We start from the raw sequence: 20,047 nt of genomic DNA on the forward strand, positions 1-20,047 counted from the left end.
GAAAGTTTCAAACAGCAACAGCAGCATTATGTCAAGGACTTTGAAACAAGGACACGGTAATCACAGGAGGAAAAGAGAAAAAACAAACCATTGCACTAAAAGCTTTGAAATGGAAATGAAGTGTAACATGTTACCTAACTGAGGAAGTCTACTGCCACTAGAGACACAGAGACCCTCCCCCTTTCTATTTCAATCTTTGATATGAAGACTTGCAGCTTACCGTCAACATAGGTCTAATTATTATAACTAGTCAAAATGTTTCTTTGTTTGTTTGGAGCAGGCCGATTGCTTGGCCTGTGGTATTCCTGCTTGAAGCTTTCTCCAGAACCATTGTACCTCAAAATGTAAATGACTGATGAGAGAAGGACCCCAAACCCCTTAATATGCAACTCTACTGTTTAGCCTACTACCGACACACAGTGTAGTCCTACTTCAGAGGAAAACATATTGTGCCACTACATTTACCTGACAGAGAACGTTGCAGATTCAGAATTTACTTACAAAATATCACAATTAAAAAGTGGAGTAATCTGACATTTGCCTTATGGACTAATGGCGGTGCGCCATGCGGAAGAAAAGGTGGAAGGCAATGAAAATAAAGAGAGTTTTTGTTTAACTACATTTAAGTGGTGTCTATTTGGTTTTTGCATGTTGATATCGCCACAGTCAGCGTATAATGACGGCGGTGTTGTGTCATCTCGTCATTATTATCGTTAACAAATTGAACACTTCAGCAGAGGTGTTCATTACCAGACGCTCCATTGTTCCGATCTCTCAATAAGCCGAACAATTCCCTTTGGTCCCACAGCCCACTAGCCGGAGTCCCTTTGTTTGGAAAAAATAAACCCTCTGCTCCGGAATCCCATTGTTCTGACCATGGGACCAAAGGGAATTTTTTGGGTTATTGAGAGGTTGGAACAATGGAGCGTCGGAGAAATAACATGGCACCTTCCAAACAAGCTTAGTGGCTTGACTGTTAACGTTGAAGTATGGATTTGATTCGCGGGTGTATTTTGCCGACGGTAATGTTATTAGTGTTATAAGTTGGCAGCACACTCAAACAACCGGACCCAGGGTGAGCATAGAGGGTGAGTCTGAGTGAGAAGGTAGAAGTGGTGAATTTACAGCTCCCAGCAAACTTAATACAATGTAGTGTCTATACGATCTAGTAATGGCAAAAATTTTAATGAGTTTCCTCTAAGCAAAATGATCCAAGTTTATTGTGCCAGCTCTAGCTAAAAAACAATGGTCCACTTACAGTTCGAAGAGCTGCAGATGTTCAAAGATCTGCCAGGAAAGTGTGGTCAACATGGGGTTCTTGGACAGGTTTCTGAGGGAGAGAAGGAGACAGAGACATTACATCATTATGATATTATATGACATCATATTACAGACGTCTCCTATCGCCTGTGCATTATTGTTTTGCTCTCAGCCATGCAACATCTTTTCATCACACCACACGCCACACTCATGTATACCTCTTCACTGACTTACACCTCATGCTGCTACCACTCATCTGAGTCACATACGAGCAAATAAATCTGATATGGGCGAATTTAGGGTTAACCCAGTCTGAACGCGTATGAAGTTGTTTGGATGAGCGGTTCTGGTGAAAGCTGCAGGTAGCAACAACACAGACCAAGCAATCAGCCCTCTCCCAACAGGCATGTTTTCAACGGGCTGCACTAGTAAAAAATCCATATCTATCTACAGTCTTCCAGAGGAGGGACACAGTCACTGTTCACTGACAGGGTCTCAAGTCAAGACCAACATGTCCCTGGTCAAGTTCAAATTTTAAACATTCTTTCAAGTCCTAAACAAGACCTTGTGTGCAGTCCGTGTAGTACCTATCAGTTCAACATTCTCTCAATTGAATATGAGCACAAAATATGAGCTTTTTGGCAGCTTGAGCCCTAACACGTCGTCTAAAAATATCTTTCAAACTAATGCAAGCTTGAAAACACACATTCAAGATGCTCCGTCTGTTAAGAGTGCCACTGCATTAAAGAGTTATGGCCCATGGAGTAATCAGCTGTTCCCAAGTCTCTGATGTCATTGTCTTTCATTTTGATCGTATGAGGGTTTCCATTGCAATGATATCACCAACACAGAGTGTTATAAATGCGAACAAATTGAGGATTTAGCCAACAAAGTCACATATATCTTAGCAGAAAGTTGAAAAATGTTGCGTTGACTTCACACAAGAGCAGCCATTTTCCCCTGTTGCCATGGGAACGTTATGAAATGACGTAATTACGCGACGTGAACGTCATCAAAAAGCTGCAAACCCCGCGATGAAGCCACGATGAAACCGCAATTTTTGCAATTTCGTCGCATAAAATTGCATAAATATCCCGCATATTCCATCACATTTTTTAAGAAAACGTGCCGCATAATCAAGGATTTTTGCCCGCAACAATCACAAAAAAACTCAGCATTTTTCTTGAAGGACTGCATATACCCGGTCATTCCTCCACTTTGCGTCAGATCATAGTCAAGACAACCACAGTCTCGCTTCTGACAAACCTTGCTACCTGTTTTTGTCATTTGTGTATTTGCCTGTCCTGATCCTTTCTCTTGTGCCTCAGCTACTATTGGAACCTGACTCCTGCTACCGCTTCACCCCTGCCATCCACCGGACCAGACAGCCACCACTGGACCTCACCACTAGCCGACCGCTGTATTACTCTGACGGAACAACTCCTGGCCGGAACCCACCGGACCTGTTTGCCTCCCTGGAAACCTGGTCTTGCTTTTCCCCTTTCCGGAAACCTGGACTTGTACTTCAGTACTTTGAATAAACCTGTTAATTCACACTCTGGCTCTGCATCACGTCTGCATTTGGGTTCTGCTCTTCATTCAAACGTAACACACACACACACACACACACACACACACACCCTCGTAACCCCTTCACTATGCAATAACACATAACAGAAGCACAAGTGTCCATCTCCATGGCAACATAAAGCCATCTATGAAGAGGTGCTCAGGCAGGTGGATTGGAGGGATGAGACACCCACTGCAGTCCAATTCACCCCTGTATTAACAGTGATTAGTGTGTGTGTGTGTGTGTGTGTGTGTGTGTGTGTGTGTGTGTGTGTGTGTGTGTGTGTGTGTGTGTGTGTGTGTGTGTGTGTGTCACAGCCTGAAATATCATAAACACACATCAGTGAGCCACACTGCTGGACAGGTTCCCACACACACCGTCCTGCTGCTGCTTAACATACTCCAAAAACAAATGGTCTATTTCTGTTTGTTTGTTAAAACTACAGTGACCAGTTGAACAACAACATATATATTTATATATCTGTAATCGGTGTTGTCTGAGTCGGAAGATTGGGAATCTCCACTAGATTCTCCTGTCTGGGCATTAGTTGAATATGGTGTCGTTGAGCCGGGCCCACTTTAAATCATATGTTTACAATTCCTCCTCATTCTGCCTCTAACACGACGTCATTAGATCATTCATTTGTGAAAAAACAGCTTGGTTGATGAAATGTTGAGTAAATTAGATGATTGACTTCTGATTTTAGGTTAGGTTAGGTTATTTTAGGTTTTCAGGTGGTGATAGATAACAATAACTGACTGTCAAAAGATATACCGTAAACGTGATTCAATAGATCATTTTCTCATTAGAATTGTTGTAAAGAGTTACCACACAACCTCTATTCCAGTCATGAAAACATGCTCAATCACTGACACACATTTCAATATCTTCTCCCTTTGTTTGGTGACACAATGAGAGCAGTTGATACTGATTGTTCGGCTGAGAGGTGAGAGAGTGGAGCTGGAGGAAGACAGGCAGGGACAGAAATAGAAAAATAGCAAGTGAAAGACAAAAAAACAGAGGGAGTAGAAGAAGACAAATGAGGAGAAGGAGGTGAGACTGATGGTGAGAATGAGAAAGAGACTCGCGGGAGAACAACAGGAGAGACTTTCTCTGCAAAGTCACCTTCAAACCTGGTCAACACACATACACACACACACACACACACACACACACACACACACACACACAGAGTGGCTGTGCAATATAAAAGCACAACTTTGAAATACTGTGTGTGGGTATCTCCATTTTGTGCTACCTTATACTCACTCTACTGTAGTAGTACTTCCATGCAGGCAGTGACCTTGTCTTTCAAAATTAATGAACAGTTTTTTCTCTCAAACCAGCCACCACCAACATCTGTGTGTTTATACTCCATTTTGCACATGGTTCCATTCTATTGTAAAAACTGACCTACCACAACATGGGTGCAATCTGCTTAATGCTGCTGCACAATCTGCAAAGAGATAAAACGTGAACCCTCACAGGCCCAACGAGGGGGTAGAGCGGTTCGGAGGGCCCTTGGGCTCCTTGGTGCTATGAGCTCATTTTAATGAGGAAGGGTCAGAGACTGACATCCCATCAGCACTCAGTATATCTAGGCAGGTGTTTTGCGTGTATATACATTATGCAGGTTTATTCAGAGAAACATTGAGATGACGATGAGTTACAGTTACTCCATGTTACCATGCAAATTCTAAGTGCCAATGTTAAGTGTCTGCATTCAGAGCAAACACACACACACACACACACACACACACACACACACACACACACACACACACGTCTCTCTCCCTGAGGCCTGAGAGCAAACATGTTTAGATATCAGCTGTGAAGAATGAATCATCAACTTGTGTTTGGAGTAGTTTGGTCCCAGAGGTTTGAATTCATGCTCATAAATCAAGATCACATGCTTGTTACTTGCGACGCCTTCACACGGGAATAAACATGCTTTGTAACTCACACACACACACGCAGCGTTGAGGGACATTATATGATTTGGGATTGGAGGTATTTTTGCTTTAGTTACTGCCAAAAGTGAAGGTTTTGCTTTTTCAGATACATAGATTTGAGCATGAATCAATATCATTAATGTTAACGTAATGTGGCTTCGGTTTGGGAGCATCCCTATAATGTGGAGACTGAGAGCCACAGTGCAGTCAGATGCAGAGTGATGCTGGTACTGTGCCAGGAGAAGAGCTTTTCTGCTTTAAATATACACACAGACAGACACACACACACACACACACTCTCAGGGCTCTACATGCAGGAGGAGTCCTCTGAAAAGGTCGACTGACTACAGTAAGGCAGAAAAGGACAGCCTCATATTTAAAACACACTGTGTGTGTGTGTGTGTGTGTGTGTGTGTGTGTGTGTGTGTGTGTGTGTGTATGTGTGATATAACAATTTAGAATGAGCAATGAGGGAAATTAGTCATGACCATGAGAAGGTCAGGGGCTTTGTGTGTGTGTGTGTGTGTGTGTGTGTGTGTGTGTGTGTGTGTGTGTGTGTGTGTGTGTGTGTGTGTGTGTGTGTGTGTGTGTGTGTTAATCTTGATTACAGTGGTGTGTGTACTTGTACAGTGTCGGTGTGTGAGTGTGTGCATGCTTTGTGCATGTAAATGTGTGTTAGAACCCTACAGTATGTGTCTCTATCTCGGTCACACACACATATTATGGAATAAAAATACTAATAATAACAATAATACTAATAATAGTGTGTATAATATAAAGCCACAATTTACCTTCAAGCATTCTCCAGTATAAGGTTGTGCATGTGTGTGTGTGTGTGTGTGTGTGTGTGTGTGTGTGTGTATTGATGTTGTAGTGCTGCATTGAAGGGAAACTTTCACAAGAGACAGATTTTATAAAGTAAGAGGACGAGGCTGAGATGTCCTGACTTGTACGGGTCAACTTTCAGAAATACTGGCTCCTATCCTCCAGGCCTGGTAAATGGCTAGCCTGGCTCCGCCCTCCTACTTACTTCCGCTCAATTTTCATTTCCCTTCAGTACTCCGTCTGGGTTTGCGGTATATTCTTGAGTTTTCTCCGGTCTAATATTTGTAGGTCCAATCAGTGAACAGAGGGAGTGGCTGAGAACGATGACGTTGAGGACGTGCACTAGAGAGATGCGAGCGAAGCCATTCGGTCCGTTGTGGCAGCAATGCTGCCGAATATCCAGAAGTTAAAGCCCGAGCAAGAACAATCTTTGCTGAGTTGTGTTGGGGGCCATGATGTTGTGGCCCTCCTCCCCACGGGGTTCGGGAAAAGTTTGATTTTCCAGCTCGCTCCGTTAGTGGTGAAGGAGTTGGCTAAGTCTAACGCTAGCGATGCTAATGCTAAATATAAGCCGATAGTTGTCGGTCTCCCCTCTTGTTGCACATGCGCATGACATACGTCACGACCAAACGTTAGCGATTGGTTATGGCAGATCCAGAGTGGCTCTGGGCAGATCCAATAGTTTTAAACTTCAACAGAGTACCTTCAAGGAAGTTAACACTTGTCAATGGAGAGAGGCCAGACTCTCTGTACAAATGAAATGGACGAGAATCTGGTAGGACCAGGCTAGTAAATGACCACATCTTTCAAACTCCATCCATAAACTCAGAAGAGTTTTCGGTCTCAAGCTGAATTCGATATAACCTAATGGCATCATTGGGTTAATTTCTAATACTTTAAACATAGACTCTGTAGTTCTGTAGTTCTATGACAGTGCTAAAACATATTGTAACAGTAGTACGAGTGGAGAACAGTGTAACAGTAGTATGAGTGGGGAAGAGTCTGAGTCCTAAGTAATTATTTTTTTATTGTAGTATTGTTTGGTCTCTATTTTCTTGTTGAGTTCTGAGTTGTGGGTTTTAATGTCTATATCTAGTGTATCATTAGGTTTAACTTGTTTGCGAGATAACTCTGTGTTGTTGCTTGATTGAAGATTATTGTTAATGTGTGATTATTTTATATATATATATATATATATATATATATATATATATGCACAGTATATGAACGGCACCGGATCAAAAGATAAACTGCTACAATATGGGCATGTCTTCAATATAAATCATAAGTATGTGCATGCATGTGCTGTTTCTGCATACAGTACCCGCAGTACACACAGTACATACAGTACATAGTACTGTGCATGTCAATACTGTAGATATACAGTAGAGGAGAAATGACTGCTATAAAAACATTACTGAATAAATAATTGATACAGTTTCTGTCTGCTGCACTTCTTTCTGAATCTGAGTCTCCACAGGGGGTTCCTACCACTGCTGCCTAACAGAACCCACATACAACACACATACAACACACACACAACACACACACACACACACACACACACACACACACACACACACTTCATAAAAACCTTGATTGATAGAACGAGTAAAAAAGTAGAATGCATTAAAATGAACTTTTTGTTTTCAAAAGGATTCTGTACAATTCCCCAAACACGTTTATTCACACATAGAAATAATTTAATAGGCTCTGTGCTTCTGTGGAGACTGCATAAGCTTTGAAAACGTGCACACACACACACACACACACACACAGGTTATATTGATTTACTCTCAGATACATTTAGCTGCAGAACTTGTGTCAAGATTCCAACATACCAACATAACTGTAGAACTTTATTCTCTAGAATTTAGGATTTAAGCATTATGCTCCATTTGAACAACAGTTGAGTGATGCTCAGCACCAAGTCCCTGTAGTTCCTATAGCTATGTTGCACCACTTTTAGACAACTGTTGGGCTTGAAAGTCGGACAACTTCACAGTGCCCCGAGCAAAGCCGACCTCAGAATCCAACATGGCTGCTCCTGCTCAGTGAAAGCCGTACTGATATACAGTTTATTAATACTTCTGTCTTGTTTGTGTCTCATTAAACCAGTCATATAGACAGTACTGTCCATCTTCTAGCTTGACTTAGCTTAGTTGACATGTTGTTACGTTGTTTGTATGCACAGAATACAGCCTAATGCATTGTTATCAACTGGTATTGCTTGCAATGGCTAACCTGGCTGGAGCTAATATTCCATCTTGTTGTACTGGAACGCAATCAACTCGGGTGTGACGTCGTTCCCAGCTCCGACTTCCGACTTCCGAGGTAAATGGAACAAAGCATATGTTACCTACTGCAGGCATGCTATTTATTATAGTGAATGTTAGCTAACGCTCATTACTAAACAGAAGAAGTATCCTGAATGTTCCCAGCTCTGGGTGTTCTTAGTGAATGTGTTGGGACTGGGAGCTATTTGTTTTTGACATATGATCAGGGTGTCTCGGTTACATCTCCTCCAGGACATCTTTGACCATCTTCACAGTGTCTGTGAAAGTCATAAATGCAGCTGACACATTGGAGTGGATAGCATAGCTGCAGGGTTAGGGTTAAATGCAGTGCAGACGGCATATGACATGTCTGTTAGTTGATAATCCAACAGCAGGATCTTTCAACAGGCAGTTTAAAATATTCATGTACAGCACATTAGCCTTTTCTGCTTCTGTAAGAACACTTCCAACATCCAAACCAAACTAACAACTTCCTCTGAAGCAGTTCAGCTACCGGAGAGAAAAGTGAAAAACTACAACACCACAATGTGTTTTCAGCTTCACTCAGAGACTAAATGGCCTTCAGATCAGAGGAGGATATCTGCTGTCCTGTCTGTAGCCACAGCTTCTGTAAAGACTGTCTGCAGAGCTGGTGGACGGAGAAACCAACACAGGAGTGTCCAGCTTGTAAGACAGTAACTTCGAAGGAAAAAACTCCGTCAAACGTGGTGTTGAAGAACCTGTGTGAGGCCTTCTTACTGGAGAGAGATCAGAGAGCTTCAGAGGCTCTCTGGAGTCTGCACTCTGAGAAACTCAAACTCTTCTGTCTGGACCATCAGCAGCCAGTTTGTGTTGTCTGCAGAGATTCAGAAACACACTCCAACCACAGATTCAGACCCATCGATGAAGCTGCATGACAACACAAGAAGGAACTTCAGGAAATTCTGGAGCCCTTAAAGATGCAGTAGGAATGACTTATAAAACTAACTTTCTGTCATATTTGCTGAAACTGACCCTATGTTCCAGTAGAACTACATTGACGATGGCACCACCTACAGCGTGTAGTGCGATTTGCAAAAATCCACGCCTCCCTGTTTAGATGCTCCTATCATGGCCAGGGGGGGGGTGTCTAACTGCGTGTCAATCACTGTTCATGCACACGCCTTCATTCTCCCTTGTGGGGGGAGGGGCTTAGGAGACTGTTTGGGCTTTAGCAGAAAGGGGGGAGGGACTGAGAAGTTGTCGATGTTCAACTTTTTTGGCTAAGTCCTGGATCTTCACAATCCTACCTACAGCACCTTTAAATGAGAAGTTAAAGGTTTTTGATCAAACAGCAGAACACATGAAGGTCCAGGCCCGACCCACAGAGACGCAGATTAAACATCAGTTTTAGAAGCTTCACCAGTCTCTAGAAGAGGAAGTGGAGGCCAGGATGGCTGCACTGAGGGAGAAAGAGGAGCAGAAGAGTCAGAGGACGAAGGAGAAGATGGAGGCTTTGAACAGAGAAATAGCAGCTCTTTCAGACACAGTCAGAGCCACAGAGGACGAGCTGAGAGCTGAAGACGTCTCATTCCTGATCAACTACAAGGCTGCAGTGGAAAGAGTCCGGCAGCGCCCCCTGCTGGATGATTCACAGCTGCTCTCAGGAGCTCTGACAGATGAGGCCAAACACCTGGGCAACTTGAGCTTCAACATCTGGAAAAAGATGAAGAACATGGTCTTCTACAGTCCTCTGATTCTGGACCCAAACATTGCTGATTCAAAACTCATCCTGTCTGAAGATCTGAGCAGTGTGAGAGGGGGAGAGAGACAGATGCTTCCTGAAAATCCAGAGAGGGCTGGATACTGGACTGTCCTGGGTTCTGAGGGCTTTTTTAACTCAGGGTATCACAGCTGGGATGTCAAGGTTGAAGACAGTACATACTGCTCACTGTTAGCTAAACTGGAAGAGAGGAGCTCTGTCGTTGTATGATTTTGATACTAACAGACCCATTCACTCCTCCACACACACTTTCAATGAGAGGCTGTTTCCATACTTTTGGAGTAATGATAAACTGTCAATATTACCAATGAATGTCAGTGTGAAAGTTGCAATGCCTGAAATGAGACAGTCACCGGAGTACTCTTCAACTGAGTACTGAGTACTTTGACTATTTATTGCCACCTCCTGTGGTGAATAGGTATGCTAGAGGTCTGCAAGCTGAGTCCATTTGGGCTGGGCTTGAGCCTTTTTTTTTTAATAAATTGTCTTTTTGAGAATAAGCGCAAAGCCGAATAATATGTCCATGTAAACATAGTCACTAATCAGATATAATTTGATGTAGCTGTAACACTTGTTGTTACAGTGATTGTCATTTGTGCTGTTGGTCTTTTGATTATCTATTAAGTCAAAGTGTTTTATTTCTATTTGTATAGGTATGTACAGACGGTGTCTGGTTTGTCAGCAGTTTGAATGAGGCAGATCTATAATTCCGTATTCTGCTCTGCACTATTGATGTCAGTTGTGTGAGTGTGTTACAGAGGCCTGTTTGTTCTATCAAGCTTGAAAGTACTCAGAGAGGACGGGCATGAATGGGAAAATCGCACTAAGAGAGAGAGAGAGAGAGAGAGAGAGAGAGAGAGAGTGAGAGAGAGAAAGAGAGAGAGACGTCCATGTCAAAATCTGAGATTTGAAGAAACTGGCAGCCTTGATGTTTATCTGCAATACAGCCTGTTGTATTGTGCATAAATTTGACCTCTGGCATTTCAAGTGATGGTGTCTGTGCACCGTGGGCGGTTGTGAATTGCTCTTAAGCTGTAACATGAATTAAAAAACAGGATCCCAATATTAAACATGCTGGTATTGATGTACTGAACTACAACTCCAACTTAAACATAATTTCTCCATATTATTATATATTAGCATAATTATGTCATCAGAGGTTTGCTCTCTTTTTTTCCATAGACTCACTGCTCAATGGGAATAGCATTAATGATGTGTGAATATTTTATCATTCAATAAACACATTATTGAACATGAAATCATTTCAATCAGAAAGAGCAGCTGCAGGAGTCGCAGATATTACAAGTGATAACTGTAACAGATGACTAATACTGCTGAGACGTGTTAGTAGCAGATGTAGAAGTATTAGTAGCAGTATGAAAAGTTCAACATGGTTTAGGCATACGTCTGTGCCCCATCAATACTGCCAATGCACTCAAACCATGGGTGTTACGAGAACCGATACTTAGTTACCAAGTCAATGCTAAAAACTCATACTACTAAATACTGATTGTTGTTAATTGTCAATAAAGTATTTCTTATCTTATCTTATCTTATCTTGTCATGGTAACAACATGCGTTAGTGGGGCCATAAACTTTTACGCAGCTCGCTGGAAGAAGAGCGGCCTGACGCAGGAGTAACAGAGACAGATCTTCATCCCCTGGACATTCACCCAGCTGAGCTAACATTAGCTACAGTGAACAACACATCAGTCTATCGTGTCAATCAGGTCTGCAGATCGCAGCTATGTATTTTTAAATAAAGTAATTATTTTGTCTTATTTGGGCTATAATTTATGTAGCCAGGTGTTAACTTATTTATCAATTAAAGACATTGCTTAGAATTTGCATCCCTAGCAAGGACAGTCCTGAACTGGTAATATTTTCATGATTGATGGTGTACCACCTGGCACAATGCTTGAACCACTACTCTTTTCTTTATATATACAGGTGTGTTTCTTAGAATTTCTCAAGGGAGATGTTCAAAATCACAGCTTTATCCTGCACTGCACAACACATCTGGGGGAAAGTGATGAAAAGTTATTGAGGGTGAACTTTGCTGAATATTGAGCTAAAACCAAGTAGTTGGTTTAGTCGTAGCAGTGTTGGTGATAGTCTGGATCGACAACGGTTCAGGATAGTTCTGTCGGAAGTTCCTCCGGATATCCCTCACATTCCACATCTGTGTTTACTTTAATCTCCGGTCGCATCGAGCCACATTAAACACAACCTCTGAACACCGTTACACGCTGAAAATGTTTTCAGGAAACAAAAACAAACTATTAGCTAGCAAGCTACATGCTGAAAATGTGAAGTTTTAAAGAAAATTTGGATCGTGCAACAAGGCAGACGTACTTGGTTCTTTCGGAGAATGATTGTAAAGATTTACAAAGAATATGTTAAGGGAATTTACTCTCTAGCAGGGCCGTTTGGGAGTGATTGGTGGGATGTGGACAAAATACACACAGCGATACACTCTTAAGAGCAATGTATCCAGCTAATTTATTTATAGCTCACGTTACTGTATTGTGTCACCATATAACTTCATTTAATATTGTATGTGGCTTTTTCTATATGCAGTGTGCAAATGATCCACCAAAACAAGTTCCTTCCAGAGACCAATTTGAAGAGCCACTGTCGCTGCGTCTGTCGCTGCGTCCGGAGCTTAGCGCCGCCCAAGACGATTGTGATTGTTTTTTACAAAATGTAAACACCCCAGATCATTTTTTTCCTCTATCCAGGAGTGTATGCTCCTGATGTCAGACCTTTCTCAGTGCCGTAGAGATAGAGCTGACAATGCGAGACTATGTTTGTGATGACAAGGAGTCCTCCTGTAGTGGACCTGTGTCTGTGTTCGTCTCTCTGCTGTGGTCACACATTCTCCTTTGATTGGAGCTCCATCTGTGTCCCTCCTCTCCTGTCAGCTGGTGATGTAACAATGTTTATTATTCATAGCTGCTGAGATCATGGTCCTCATCAGTATTCCTCTCAGGACAGCAGGAAAGAGAAGAGAGAGCCAGAAAGACACATTTCATTTATATTTATATTTCCATTTCTATCTCTGTTTTTTTTCTGATTACCCTTCAGTGCTTCCTGAGGAGCACTGAGCTCAAACTGCACTGCCTTATACTGTATATTACAGCTTCCATCTGACTTCATGCTGTTGCTCTTTTGGCCATATTGGAAGCCTTTCCCTGTATCTGACACAGAGAATTACTAAAACACAGAGGCATCGTTAATTCCAGTGATTCACCACTGATGAACTCTGAACTCTTCTGCTTCCTGCCCCACCCCCTGCAGATGTCTGCCCCATCTACCATTGCCAATTTGCTAAACAAACTTTTTTTTTTTTTAATTACTCTGAAGAGAACATACAACAACAAACTAGAACATTTCACATACATCTAAAAAGTAGTGCAATCTCTTTTTTCGTGCAGCAAATAACTCATTTTTGTAGTGTTCATATATAACTGATGCACAATGCTTGAACCACTATTCTTTTCTTTATTTATACAGGTGTGTTTTCTTAGTTCTCACACATTTCATATTTATCATAACTGTTATGACACCAGATACTCATGCTATATCCACACTACTACTTTTAGAATATCTTTTACTACGTCTACACATCGCGTCCACCCTATACTGCCGTTTCTGAACCCCTAAAACAGAGACATTTGGAAACACTGCTGACCCAGTTTTTGTGACACATACTAATAGATCATTCTGTCATGTTATGCCAATGTGGAAACCAGATTGGATCATGTTTACCATTGTTCTGCTAATAGATGTCAGGCTAAGAAAAGACCCAAAATGTACTACGTGCCCTGACATGACTGCATATTTTGGCAGGGCATTCTGAGTTTAAGGAGGAAACTACAAATGTTTTACCATCTCTTCTCAAGCCTACTGGGAGTTTACTACCACACTTTAACAAATCGCATGTGTGACTAAAAAATGTACGGATACCACCATCATTATCGTCACGATCATCATCATTATCCCTCCTCGTTACTGCATACTGTACATTATAGGACTGTCTATGCTTATTATCTGTAATGACTGTCACAGATGAAACTCAAGAGGATAATACCACACACACACACACACACACACACACACACACACACACACAATTAGCATGTGCTATTTCAAGAACAACTGACTGGGCTGTGAAATGGCAGGTGCAATGGTAATTAAAACTGTCAGTCATTCTGTCTGTGTCTGTTTGCACATGACACAGTGCAGTCTGTGGTTGTTCTACTTGTCAATCAAACTGAAAAACTAATTGTGTTTGAGAGTTCTCTCTCTGAAAACAATTGTAACTTTGAGAAACTTTACTCAGAAAGTTTACATGGAAACACTTTTGGTTTCAACTGTGTCCACCAGTAGCTTCAACTAAAGCAGTCTAATACAGCAGCCCAGTAATAACTCAAGGTTCGACAACATCAGTGCTGTGTATCAGCCATTTGACTGTCTGAGAATATTAAACACATTCGCTCAAACTCATACCCCTATCAATCTAATCTGTTTCCAGTCGAGTTGATTCATTAAATCAACATGTGGAGAAAGTGAAGTGGTCAAAATCTTTTCAATTTTTTTCCATCATTAATACCCTGGGCATGATTTTAATTAAATTCAATAATCAGGGGCCTGTTTGTTGAAGAGAGTAGAAGACTGAGAACGACCACGTTTCCTAGCAACATACAGAAACACAAAAACATACACAGATCCACATACCCATACACACAGAGAGAAACAAACACCATCTGCCCACTTCCTGCTGTTCAGGAAGTCTCAGCAGCACTAAGATGTAGAGCCGGCCGAAGCACTGATTGGCCACTGTTTCCTCCTTGGAGAGAGTCACTATGCCAGAAGATACAAGATTTCAAGATGTAGAGCAAATTAACGCCAATGATTTTCTAACATCAGCAGTGTGCTCTCTACAGTAAATGTAACATTTTACATTCACCTTGACGAGGATGTAAAAGTACTTACAGAGTGCATTTACTGCATGCTGCTTTAATACTCCTTTAAAATGTTACTTGTTTTCCAAACATTGTTTCTATTAAGTGAAGAGAAGCGCTTTACATGCAAAGCTTTAAGAGAAACTCATTATTACACTATTCTTGCACACATGCATGGACTCTTGTTGGCCTATGATTTGAATAGATGTGATACATGTTAGTAAAAACGTTTCTTTCTGCGTCAGCTTGTATGCAAAGGTTTGGTTGAGCTGAGCTGTTCCAGCAGACTTTGAGGGTGACGTTACTCTTTAATAAAGGAATTCAAACGATTTGCTTCACTGTGTGTTCAGTCATTTTAATGGCATTAATATTGCATTGGACGCAGTCATACAGAGCTTTATTACAATCATCTCGTTATGGGAGCCATGCATATTATATAGCACGAACATTGTAGTGCAGGTTATTAGCTGTTAGAGGGTGTTAAATGATTAATGAAGTCTGTTTGTCTACAGGCTGCATGTATGACAGCAGTACTAATGAAAAGTAACAAATCATTGTCTTGATGTACTTTGATGTTTCTACCACTCCACATTCTTTAAAGATTAATGAGTCAAAATCTTTTAATAGCAGCTTTATAGCTTTTTAAAATGTTGCTTTTTTTAATATTGACAGTGAATTTTTTATACTATCTATTGATTATGGCCCAAGTTTAGTTAAGATTAGTGATGCACAAGCATATAACCACGCTAAACCATGATCCCAAGGTACTTCCCATTAGGACTGTGTGCAGACTTTATAATGACAGTAACCACAGCATTGGTAAAGCAGCGCATTGTGGAACTGTGTGGCTACATATCATTTTCCTCACCATGTTTCCTGCTGTTTTAATCAATCGCTGTACATTTAAAAGCTGCAGTGAAGTAGTCTGTACTGCACTGTATGCATGGCAGATTCAACCCTTGACAGTCAGAATGCGAGTATGTGTCTGGGTTAAATGCATTTTTGAAAATGTGAAAAAAGCATTTTCAAGTTAAAAAGGGCTGTTAAATGCAGTTGTGTTTTACAAATGCCGGAATTGAGTTTTAAGTAATGAGATTTGGATGGTGTGTGTAAATTAAATGTCATGGATGTCACCTGTTAGCTTGAATACTGCAGCTGATGCATACACACCAGTCCATTAAGTACACATGTACCATCCAAAGCAATCAATATATTGTTATATCAATATGTTCTCCAATAAATGAGTTTTTAAACACCAGTTTTGAATGCTCTCACTTCATTGAATGGGTGTTAGGGGTTATCAGCCTCAGATATGGGTCTGAATGGGGGGGCATGCTACACCTGCTATAGTTTCAGATGGCCGATCACCATTAGCTTGGTCTGGACCCCTTGGCGTCACTTTTTAATGTTGTGGGAGTCCACTTGTGAATTCAAACTAAATTAAAGTTGCTTGGTTGGGTAGAAGATCGTGGTTTGGGTTAAACTACTAACGTACATGGGGTTAGTTAAGAACGTGACATAATTAATATTACATAAGAAAGTTAACTTTAAAAATGTCAACATTGAAAGCTGGTTTGAAATGTGACACAAACTCTTGTCTTGTGATCCAGCTTACTATTGGATGGTAATGGTTTACTGAGCCAACTAGGAGGTTATACCGCCTCATATATGGTCGTGATTACAACTGAGGCCCATTCATTTGGCTGAAAACGTTACCGTGGATGTTTTTGAGAGGCTTACGTCTTTGACCCCGCACCTTCGAGTCTGACCTGTAGTATTGTAGATGACTGATTTGTATTGACAGCTGACGTTTTGTCCACCGTTTTTGGATTCAATATTCTCCAATACAACAGCACTACATATGACCTCACCTCTCAAACTACATCTATGTCTCATTATAATGAAACATTTTGAAATAACCTGACTGTTTCCTTTCTCTTTTACATACTTTACTCCAGGCATTGTGTGTGAAAAGACTATATTTGTTCAGGTTGGTATTCTTGTTCTGGGTCCATTTCAATATGCTGTCAGCTATTGGAAATAACTTCTGTGACCTGCCAATTGCCCAGTGAAGATCATGCAAATGTCCTCTTATGTCCTAGATAAGGTCTTCAGCATGCTATTCTCGGATAGGGCTACTACTCCAAACACAGACAAAGTGAAACCATGAGTGACACAGTAAAACCAACTTTAATCATTATCTAACTTTACTTTTTGCTTAGGGGAATATCAGTGACTTTCAGAGACAACTGAGACAACCCTGGATCAAACCAATCCCATCCAATAACCTGCAAGAAATACGTTTGTCCACTGCTAAATAGCACCGGTTGTGTTGGGCCCTGAACAGCAGCTTGGTTTGGTTCAATCTTGGGTTGGCAAAAAGTGTGGCACAATCTGTATGAAAGCCTCTCCTGTAACTTCTAACAAATCTAAAAAGATCATTGCATCATAATTCCATAAGACATTACAGTGGACGACTGTGGACGTTGTCCAACGACACACTCGCACATGACTGTGGTATTTGAGTCCTTATTGTGTTGGTCCCTGCTGTCTGCAGTGCTCCACTAAAGCTCCTTCACTGAAACAGGACATTAAGTCCTGGTTTATGGGCCACCTCACCTTGAACACAGCTTACTTACAGTACTTATACACAAGGGCAGCCCTGACAAATGCTCCCTCTGCCTGCAGCAGCCTACAGGTGAGTGGAGGGGAACATAAATCTCTGCAGCATAGAAACACAAAGGAAATGGCATTCCAAGCACATACAGTAGTAGCACTTCAAAGTGTCCCATTCTACGGCAGCAGTGGCACATTGTTTCTACTGGAACAGTACAATGTGAGCTTACAGAAAGCTTTCCACAGCTCAACCCAGTGCAGCACTGTGGCTTGGAATTTAAATTCACACATTAGTAGAAATAATAGGCCATGTGTGTTGCTGAACCTGAAGTATAGACTCATGTAGGCTAACATAATGTTTCATTTTCCATTTGAATGTAGTGCTGCTGCCTGTTAACATGGAGGCAGTCCTGGCTCAGGTGGTCAGTTTCCAAGACAGCAGAGCCAATCAGAACACAGAAAGAAAGAATAGATGTCTTTAAAGCCTATGCTACATTCACACACTTTGGATGCATTTGACACACTTTTGGGAACAACTTTAACTGTTATGCTCCCTAAAAATAATCTCTCACCAGTGTTTGATGGGCCCTTTCAAATACTGAAAGAACACTGAGCACATCTGCTGACAGTATTGTTCCCTGCACGATAAGATAAGGTAACCTCGAGAGGCAGATGGTGAATTGATGTTCTCCCACCACTTCTCTATAGCACCACTATATGCGTCCCTTACTGCTCACAACAATCTCAACAGTGATAATTCGTACTAAGTTCCCGGACTCCAAAAATGGCTGATAGAGGTACAAGCTTTCTGACATCCCACAGAGCCTTATTACCGTATGGGCCCTAATATAAACCTGCAAGTTGACTTCTGTCTCACGTCACAAGTCCTCTCGAAGGGAAACTCAACTGTACATGTCATCATTATTTTACTAGTTGTGAGGAGCAGTACTCAGCCTGTGGAAACAGTTGTATCATGTCCTCTGTGGCTCTGGGAGAGCGTCGTCAAGTCTGACTAAATATATGATGATAATATGATGATGTCACAGGGTTATTGAGACATGACTGAGCTGCATTATGGTAAATGTAGGATCGGGTGTTTTTATAGTTTGAACCATATTAGGGATTAGAAGTCAGAATATCTCCGCCTCTGCTGCGTTAAGTGCAATAATAGGTCACTGGTACATCCCATTAAGGTATCTTTAAAGCTGGAGTCCACCATTCTGGAGAAAGATTGTTGATATTTGAACTCATCACCCAAACAAAAACCCTACCTCGCGTTAGCATGCACCAGATTCACCATCCCATTCAGCTCCCATTCTCTGTTTACAGAGCCAGGGCCACACACAGAACAGACAGCTAGTACACCGGGAGGAGATCATAACGTAACTTTTAAAAAGAAGTGTATTGAATTAGAATTGTAGACTCCACCTTTAAGTCTTGGATTGGTGCTTTGTATGTGACCTAACTACATGACTTACAGTAAAACCAAACGTGACCAGAAGTCACCATTTCACGCTACTAATTACAACCTTACAGACTTATCATTGTACTTTATGTTAACAATTACTTGGCTTCCAGGTTGCAGACTGAAAAGTCATCCTGGCAATAACTCTCAATAGATTAAGTTTAGTTTTACCTTTTGCAAATGCTCTCAACTTATCTGCAGCATTAGTAAGGGATTAAAGTTCTGTGTGTGTGTGTGTGTGTGTGTGTGTGTGTGTGTGTGTGTGTGTGTGTGTGTGTGTGTGTGTGTGTGTGTGTGTGTGTGTACTCACATGTAGCGCAGCTGGGGGTTCTTGGAGAAAACCCGAGCCTGGATCGAATGCAGGTTGCTCCTCGTAATAGTTCTATAAGAGAGAGACATACAGAGGAGGGAATAAGAGCTCTGATGGATAACTGTCCGACAGAGAAAAAGAAACTGACAGGAACAATTACCAAAAGAAAATAAAGAAAGAAACATTTGCTATCACAAACAAGGGCCACAGATACTTGATTTTTTAAAAGAGAAAACGAAGAACTTAAGAAGAAAAGTGTGGAATGCTTGGTATTTCAAAAACAAATCATGAAGGTGCTATTTGGAAAGGGAGCACAACATTTCAAAAGAGAAAAAATGTCCAAGGCACTCTTCTTGTGAAAAAGCCTTTATTTAAATTGTTATTTCATATCAAAATCTTACAATAAAAATAGAACTGGGCAGCAACCCATGCGTATTGGCACTTTTAAGAAGCTTGAATATAGCACTGACCAGAAGTGGTCTGAAGAGACATTACACATAACAAGCTGTTGAGTAGTGATGCTCTGTACTAGCACAGCGTAGTGTCTTCTGTGGCTGGAGCGTGTATCAGAAGAGCTATAGCAGGCCCCTTTACTGAATAGTACCCAAGAGTCTCTAAAATCCACTACTAAGTCACACTTCAGAAGAAATGACATCAAAACACTTATTGTGAAAATAAATTGGCTTTACTTTGTATCTCGAGAGGTTTTCTTGGAGCCACCATACAGTGGCTATTAAAGGAAGTGAGTCTTGAAGGCCATGGTGGCCGATTGGCTGAGTCTCAGTCCAGGAGAGAATGGATTTCACTCTCTCTTTAAATCTTAACCCTATCAAATCAAATCTATTTAAAATCTACTGGCTCTGAATCTCATTCCAGCCTGATGTAGCTCAAGGACATGTCTTCTCCTGCAGGGGTGTTCAACAGAAATCAGCTGGTGAGGACAGAGGGAGGGGTGGATGGTTTTAAGAAGAGCGTGAGGCAGGAGATCAGGGTTAATAGTAAAATAAGAAGAATACATATTTGACCAACCCACAATGCTGCAAT

General features: G+C 41.3%; 1 protein-coding gene across 1 annotated transcript in view; it reads right to left on the reverse strand.

The window, feature by feature from the left end:
• The window catches only part of ntrk3a (neurotrophic tyrosine kinase, receptor, type 3a), a 134,793-nt gene that overhangs the window by 87,892 nt on the left and 26,854 nt on the right, over window positions 1-20,047 (reverse strand). The window contains exons 3-4 of the mRNA XM_078258072.1: window positions 19,004-19,075; window positions 1,259-1,330 (exon numbers count right to left, since the gene is read on the reverse strand). Coding sequence (XP_078114198.1) covers window positions 1,259-1,330; window positions 19,004-19,075 — 144 coding nt within the window. The remainder of the gene's footprint in view (window positions 1-1,258; window positions 1,331-19,003; window positions 19,076-20,047) is intronic.

Source organism: Sander vitreus, chromosome 8, assembly GCF_031162955.1.
Source record: "Sander vitreus isolate 19-12246 chromosome 8, sanVit1, whole genome shotgun sequence".
In the NCBI taxonomy this organism is placed as follows: Eukaryota; Metazoa; Chordata; class Actinopteri; order Perciformes; family Percidae; genus Sander; species Sander vitreus.